Below are 8,592 nucleotides of genomic sequence, written 5' to 3' on the forward strand. Positions count from 1 at the left end.
TCTAGAGCTTTTAAAGAAAGAATAACTGTATGCCAAGTTTTCCAAGTGAGAATTTTGGCTGCGAGCCGTACAATTTCTCGGGCATGTAGTTAATAGTGAAGGAATACATGTCGATCCGGAGAAAATCACCACTATTCAAAACTGGGAAGTGCCTAAGAGTGCGAAACATATTCGCCAATTTTTGGAACTTGCTGGTTATTATCGAAGGTTCATCAAAGATTTTTCTATTCTAGCCAAACCTCTTACCAAGCTAACTCATAAGGGGAAGAAGTTTGAGTGGTCCGAAGAATAGGAATATGCTTTTAAGGTTCTAAAGGATAAATTGACCACAGCCCCGATTCTATCACTACCTGATGGCACCGACGTTTTTGTAGTTTATTGTGATGCCTCGAACCAAGGTTTCGGATGTGTCTTAATACAATGTAACAAAGTTATAGCCTATGCATCTAGACAACTGAAGAAACATGAGAAGAACTATAACACACATGACCTGGAATTAGGAGCCATGGTATTTGCATTGAAGATGTGGAGACATTACCTTTATGGGGTTAAATTCACGGTATTTACCGATCATAAAAGTCTTCAACATATCTTTGACCAGAAGCAACTGAACATGAGACAAAGACGTTGGGTCGAGTTATTAAATTACTATGACTGTGAGATTAGATATCATCCCGGTAAGGCGAATGTAGTTGCTGATGCCCTTAGTAGAAAGGATCGTGCCAAACCAATCTGGGTCCGAGCTTTAAATATACGTATTCATACAAATCGTACATCTCAAATCCGTGAAGCACAACTTGAGGCATTGAAGGAAGAGAATGTCCAACTCGAGGGACTTAGAGGTCTCGAAAAGCAACTTGAACTCAAGGGAAACGAAACAAGGTATTTCAATAACCGAATCTGGATCCCAATCTTCAGAGGTCTTCGAGAACTAGTCTTGGATGAAGTACATAAGACTAGATATTCTATTCACCCAGGCTCTAGTAAAATGTATCACGATGTGAAGAAGTTTTATTGGTGGCCTAATCTGAAATCTAATATTGCTGATAATGTAAGCAAGTGCCTTAAATGTTTGAAAGTTAAGGCCGAACATCAAAAGCCATCTGGATTACTTCAACAGTCAGATATTTCACAGTGGAAGTGGGAATGTATCACTATGGATTTTATTACTAAGTTGCCCAAGACTTCAAACGGCAACGATACTATTTGGGTCATAGTGCATCGTCTTACTAAATCTGCACACTTCTAAAGAAACTGATAAAATGGAGAAATTATCACAACTTTACATCAAAGAGATTGTCTCTCGTCATGGAGTCCCTATCTCTATCATTTCCGATCGCGACAGTCGATTTACTTCTAGATTCTGGAAATCTCTACAATCTGCTCTTGGAACTCAACTCGACATGAGTACTGCTTATCGTCCGCAAAACGATGGTCAAAGTGAACGAACCATTCAAATGTTGGAAGATATGCTTCGTGCTTGTGTTATTGATTTCGGCAAAGGTTGGGATAGACACTTGCCTTTGGCTGAATATTCTTACAATAACAGCTATCACTCAAGTATTAAGGCTACACCTTTTGAGGCCTTATACGAATGAAAATGCAGATCCCCACTGTACTGGGATGAATTAGAGGACAGACAGTTAACTGGTCCTGCAATTATACATGAAACTACTGAAAAGATCGTTCAGATTAAGAAATGATTAGAAACTGCCCGCAGCCGACAGAAGAGCTATGCTGATAATGGTCGAAAAGATTTAGAATTTCAAGTTGGTGATAAAGTCATGTTGAAAGTATCCCCTTGGAAGGGCGTCGTTCGTTTTGGTAAATGAAGCAAACTAACTCCGCGTTATGTTGGACCTTTGAAGATTATTGAAAGAATTGGTCCGGTGGCGTATCGATTAGAATTACCCCCCGAGCTTAATAACGTACATGACGTATTTCATGTCTCGAATCTTAAGAAGTGTCTTGCTGATGATGCACTCGTTATTCCATTGGATGATATATGCATTGATGATAAAATGCATTTCGTTGAAGAATCGATAGAGCTTATGGATCTTGAGGTTAAAGGCTTGAAACAGAGCTCTATTCCTATTGTTAAGATTCGTTGGAATTCACGAAGAGGCCCCGAGTATACCTGGGAACGTGAAGATCAGATGAAGCGGAAATATCCACATCTCTTCTCAACCGCTGATGCATCCGAGAAGTCCACCTGAAACTTCGAGATGAAGTTTAAATTAACGGGGAGGTACTATAACAACCCTCATTTTTCCGTTCTGTAATGACATAAATACCCTTAGGGTTTTCATTTGTCCTTCTGTGTTTTTAATTTAGGGTTATTATCCATTTACGATTAATGAACTATAATTAATACTTGTATTAAATGATCGTATTTATTACTCAAACCTTAACCCTAAATATTAAATGTAAACCTTAAACCCTAATTCTAATAATATTACTATAATTATTAAATGTATATATTATGAATTAATTTGTATATAATATATATATATATATATATATATATTAATATAAATAAAATGTAAATGACTATATAATTATGTGAATATATATAAAATGTATAAGTTATGGGTAATAAATATAAAATTTGTAAAATAAATATTTATATCTAAATATGTCAAAATATCTATATAAATAAATATATAGGATAAATAATAATAAACAAATATATAAAGATAAGAAAAATGCAAAATAATTCTAGATTGTGCCAATTTATTAAAATAAAAAAATATAAATAAAATAATAGGGGACAAAGTCGAGCGAAATTTTTTTAAAAAACAAAAAGAAATTAAATGTAATTATAATGGAATAAAATTGCTTTTACTTGTTCACCAAGAACTTTTACTCTATAAATACAAATCCAAGTCTCATAATTTTTCACATATCTTTTTGGAGCTCTCTTTTAACTCTAAAAATTAATTGTAAGTTTTTCTCTCATTCCTTTTTTTTTTCTTTTTCTTTCGGTTTCTTTCTTCTTTTTTTCTTTTATTTACCGAAAACCATATATAAATTATTAAATCCTTTATAAATCGATGTAATACAAAAATAATTAATCTTAAAATTTAAAAACTTTATTTAACATTATATTAACTTGAGAAAATAATAAAACGATATTTTAAGTTGTTTTAATAATTTTTACGAATTAAAACTTATTTGTATATGGTTTTCGGTATAAATATTCACTTAAATATGTATAGTTCAAATTAAATTATGAAAAATTTATGATAAGTTTATAAAATATTTACATACAATATTCTGTCCTCATAATAATTTTTATAAATTTATAATTGTGTTTTTGTTTACAAAATTGATTATATACGTTCGGTATATATATATATATATATATATATATATATATATATATATATATATATATATATATATATATATATATATATATATATATATATATATATATATATATAACGAAAATTAAATAAAATAGCTATGATATATATAAATTCATGGAAACAATTTTTCCAGAACCTAATAATGTTATAAAGATGATCTAAGTCAAAAACTATATTTTTATGATGTAATATATATTTATTATAGTTATATTAATCGGCTAGGGTTTATATAAGCTAAAATCAATAAAAAAATAGCAAACGACTTCAAAAATTGAAACAAAAATTTTCGTAACTTATTGTTAATGTATAAAGAGTTTTGGAATTAAAAACTTAGTTTATTTGTTGTTCTACATAATTATTGTGTATTTAGTATTGAAAATAATATACATATATGTAAAATATAGTAATAATTCGTATAAAAATATAAGAACAGTAGGTTTTGCATGAAAAATACTTAGAACAGTTAAGGTATGTATAAAAATAAATTTTGGAAGTTTTGGTGTATTATTATTAATTATATTCGAATTATATGGTTAAACAATGCAAAATTAGTAATAAATATTTATAATAGAAAATAAAATATATATATATAAGTTTCCTGAGTTTATAAAATATATAGGAACCTGTAAAAAATATAAAACTTAATATATAGGTCGAATTGGTATTTATTCTATATTTATACTCTAATTATATACTTACCAAAAATAAATAAAAGATATATACTAAATAAATATAGGATAAGGATAAATAATTTTTATAAATTTATATAAAGTTATAATAATTATATAAGGTTTGTAAAATTTATATTTTTAATTAATTAATATTTATTTGATTAATTGTGAATTTTGTGTAATATATATGTATTAAAGATACATGTATAAATATTATATATAATAATTAATTAATATATCAAAGATATATAATTAATAATAAACATTTTTATGATATATTAGACAATAATAATTTAATAAACCTAAACTTATATATACTTAATATAATATAACTATTAGTGTATGATATGTAATACAAGTAATTAAATACTTAATAATACTTAAGTTATTATTATTATACTATTATATTGTAAAGGAATAATATTATACTAATTTAAAAACTTATAGTATGACATAAAATAATTAAATTGTATTACATTAATATAGTATAACTTATATAATAACATATAATATAACCTAAAGTGAGGATTAATCAAAGATAAGGTATGATTTATGAGAACTTTACCACTACTCACGGTCGTAAGTGAATGATGTCTAGGTTGTCATTTATGGGGATAGCTTGTGGATCTTGAATGTCATGACTTAGATTCTGGTCAAGAGTCCTGGGCCCTCGGTTACATTTGGTCATTCCTGACTTATTTGATAGCAACGAAGTTTGAGTAAATTTGTAAAACGTCTTGCTAAAGATTATAACCCGAACTTTCTATAATTGGAAAGTTACTATAAGTGGAAGTTTTTCATAAATAGTAACCTTTCAAAAATGGAAATTCTTTTAGAAAACCAACACTATTACTATAGTTACTATATTAGTACATGTGTTGTCTGTTAGACAATATCTAATCATACGTTCTATCTCTAGGTTGAGATCTCGATCACGTTCTTCCGTTCAATTCATTCTTTTGTGGAATAACTCTTCAGTGCTACTAATGTGAACTTCATAGCCCCGCTTTTACATACTTTATTGAATTTTATAAATCTTGGGATGAGACACATGCTTACTTTTAAATGATTTACAATTTAGACACAAGTGCCTAAACTTTTTGATATGCAACTTCATGAGATTAGTGTTAACTTGGAATCGTTGTGGGTAAATCGTTGTAAAGGAAGTATTAATATGGCGAATGTAAATCGTTATGGGTTCTAGTTTACTTGGAATCAATGTCCGAACTCGTCATCTGGTATTTTGAAAAAGATTGATAGGGTGATGGCTAATGATGTTTTTATTAATGCTCATACTAATGCGTATGTTATTTTCCAACCTTATCGAATTTTGGATCATTGTCCGGCAGTTCTTAGGGTTCCGATCGAATTGGAAAGGAAGGCGAGGCAGTTTAAATTTAGTAACTTTATTGCTAAAAGGGAGGACTTAAAAGAAACGGTTCAACAAGGTTGGAACATGGATGTTCGAGGTTACTCAATGTACCGGGTTGTAAAACGTTTGCATATATTAAAGAAACCTATGAGGAAGCTGATGTGGAATAATGACGATCTTCATGTGAGGGTAATACATAGGCAACAAGAGCTGGATATCGCTCAAAAGGAGCTTGATGATAATCCTCACTCGAGCAGCTGTAGAGAAAAGGCGAGCAACGCCTTAAAAATGTATAACCAAGCATTACTTGATGAAGAAAGCTTTTTGAAGCAGAAGTCTAAAATTGATTGGCTTCGGGTTGGTGATCGTAATTCAGCCTATTTTCATCATGTTGTTAAAGGAAGAATGAACCGTAATCGTATAGAAGCGCTGCTGGATTCGAATGGTGTTATGGTAGAGGTTAACTTGGTTCCTCCGCTGATAGTTCAACACTACGAGAATTTTCTTGGTGTGGCTACGGCATGTGAGGAATTTCGTGATCCAGGGAGTTTGTTCACAAATAGTATTAGCCTTCAAAGTGCTCTTGACATAGTTAGACCGGTTACTGAATCAGAAATTAAAGACGCGATGTTTGGCATTGGTGAGAATAAATCACCAGGGCCGGATGGGTATACGTCAGCTTTTTTTAAAGAAGCTTGGGATATAGTTGGGGGTGATGTGGTTCGGGCTATAAAAGAATTCTTCATTAATGGCCAACTTTTAAAGGAGATAAATAACACTATTATTGCTTTAATCCCGAAGACTCAAACTCCAAGTAAGGTGACTGATTTTAGGCCTATTTCTTGTTGCAATGTAATCTATAAATGTATTAGCAAGATAATTACGTCAAGAATTAAGGCAAGCTTGGATGAGGTGGTTAGCTCGAATCAATCTGCTTTCATTCCGGGTAGGAGAATTGCAGATAATACTCTACTTACGCAAGAAATTATGAGAAACTATCATCTGAACCGTAGAACCTCGAGATGTGCTTTCAAGGTTGATATCCAGAAGGCGTATGATACGGTTGATTGGAATTTTCTTGATGCTTCTCTTATGCTTTGCTTACCCGAGAAAGATGATAAAATGGATCATGGCTTGCGTTTCGTCAACCTCATTTACTATATGTATTAATGGGGAGCTGCACGGTTTTTTTAAAGGTAGACGAGGTTTAAGGCAAGAGGACCCATTGTTGCCTTACTTATTTACCCTAGTCATGGAGGTTCTGACGTTAATGTTGAGGAGGAATATTGCGTAAAGGGGTGATTTTCGGTTCCACCTGAAGTGTGATAAGCTGAAGATCGTTAACTTATGCTTTGCTGATGACCTATTTTTTTCTCTCGTACGGATGTTGCCTCTATTAAAATTATTCGTGATTCGCTTGAAGAGTTCAAACATTGCTCCGGATTATCTCCTAGCTTGCCTAAAAGCACTGTTTTCTTCGCGCATGTTACCGCAGCTACGAAGAATCAAATTTTAGCTACGCTTCCATTTGAAGAAGGCAGCTTGCTGATTCGCTATTTGGGTCTTCCATTAGTCTCCTCACGATTAATGTACAGAGACTGCAAAATCCTCGTGGATAGAGTGAGAATAAAGATTAATGATTTCTAAAAACAAATTTTTGTCGTTCGCGGGTAGAGTTCAACTTATTATCTCGGTCCTCACGGCTATGCAACTATATTGGTGTTCCTCGTTTATTTTACCGAATGCCATAATTAAGGAGATTGAGAAGTTGTTGCGGGGGTTTTTATGGTGTCAAGGAGAGCTAAAAAGGGGCAAGGCGAAAGTGAAATGGGATGATGTTTGTTTGCCAAAAGAAGAGGGTGGTTTGAGTATTAAAAGGCTCAAACTTTGGAATGTGGCTCTTATGGCTTTTCATCTTTGGAGATTACTTACTCTTAAAAAATCGTTATGGGTTAAATGGATTCATACATATAAACTTAGTAGCCATAATATTTGGGAAGTTCCGATTGTTGCTGGGTCCTCATGGAGTTGGCGTAAATTGCTTTAAATAAAACCAATGGTAAGAAATTCTTTTATTTATCGGTTGGGCAATGGCAAAACGGCCTCCGTTTGGTTCGATAAATGGTGTATGTTGGGTCCTTTATGTGAGCTCATTTCCATGGCAGACATCAACAATGCAGGTTTCTCCAATCAAGCTAAGGTTAGTGATATTGTGGTGAGTTCTGGATTTAATTGGCCTCATAATTGGTTAGCAAAATACCCTCTTCTAGCTACTGTCCAGGCTCCTTATCTTAACAATATGGAGGATAAATTGGTGTGGAGAGGTATTGATGCAATTGACTGCAATGCTTCTATTTCTTGCATATGGGAATCGATAAGACCGCGTGCTCAAGTGGTAAGTTGGTTTGATGTAGTGTGGTTCACGCAATGTATTCCGAAACATGCATTTGCTATGTGGTTATTGATGGGTGAGCAGCTCAAAACACAAGATAGATTGAAGCCATGGGAGATTCGATCCAATCCTGTTTTGAAGTGTTTATTGTGCAACGACACCATGGACTCTCACGAACACCTCTTTTTTCAATGTGCTTACTCGAAAAAGTTTGGCAAAAAGTAACAGGTCTGATTCGAGTAGACCTGGGGGGTTATGAATGGAAGGTGTGTTGAGATACGATCACTAGAGCAGATAGAAGAAAGTCTGCCGATTGGATTGTGGCTAAGCTGTGCTTTGGGGCTAGTGTATATACTATTTGGCAAGAAAGAAATTCGAGACTTTTCAACAAAGGCAAAAAGACAGAAAAGCAGCTATTTGAGTCTGTTCGATCTAACGTTCGATTGAAACTGATGGCGACTAATTTCAAGAGTTCAAAAAAGGTGGAGCAAATGAAGATAGATTGGCAGCTTGTTTAAAGTTTTGTTATTCTTTGGGTGTTAGCAGTCTTGAGTCTGTATTTGCTTTTTGATTGCTAGTAGGTTGTTTTGCTCGGCTGCAAGAATCACTTGTAGCAGCTGTGCTTCTTTGCATTGTAATCCTTTGTTATCATTTATAGCATTTGCCGGGGTAACCCCTTTACCCAATAAAAGTGTTAACTTGTATTCTTACATGCAAATCCCCACCATAATATCGTTAATTGCTGGAATTAAAGTATTGCAAGCTTAATTATTGTGAGTAGGCCTA

The 8,592-nt window shown here is 32.8% G+C and overlaps 1 protein-coding gene across 1 annotated transcript; it reads left to right on the forward strand.

Annotated features, from left to right (window-relative positions):
* Positions 1–7,119: 7,119 nt before the first annotated feature.
* LOC139849037 (uncharacterized) lies at positions 7,120–8,324 on the forward strand. The gene is made up of 4 exons (XM_071838713.1): positions 7,120–7,447; positions 7,580–7,809; positions 7,891–8,027; positions 8,096–8,324. Exons 1-4 carry the CDS (start codon positions 7,120–7,122, stop codon positions 8,322–8,324), a joined length of 924 nt encoding a protein of 307 aa, XP_071694814.1.
* Positions 8,325–8,592: the final 268 nt, after the last annotated feature.

Source organism: Rutidosis leptorrhynchoides, chromosome 5, assembly GCF_046630445.1.
Source record: "Rutidosis leptorrhynchoides isolate AG116_Rl617_1_P2 chromosome 5, CSIRO_AGI_Rlap_v1, whole genome shotgun sequence".
NCBI classification, from domain to species: Eukaryota; Viridiplantae; Streptophyta; class Magnoliopsida; order Asterales; family Asteraceae; genus Rutidosis; species Rutidosis leptorrhynchoides.

What these genes read in the sequence shown, in the direction of transcription:
- LOC139849037 (XM_071838713.1), top strand. Translation starts at nt 7,120, where the DNA reads ATGCAACTATATTGGTGTTCCTCGTTTATTTTACCGAATGCCATAATT. An exon ending in TAAGACCGCGTGCTCAAGTG is followed by an intron (nt 7,810 to 7,890) that starts GTAAGTTGGTTT and finishes ATGGGTGAGCAG; the next exon opens with CTCAAAACACAAGATAGATT. An exon ending in TCGAAAAAGTTTGGCAAAAA is followed by an intron (nt 8,028 to 8,095) that starts GTAACAGGTCTG and finishes TACGATCACTAG; the next exon opens with AGCAGATAGAAGAAAGTCTG.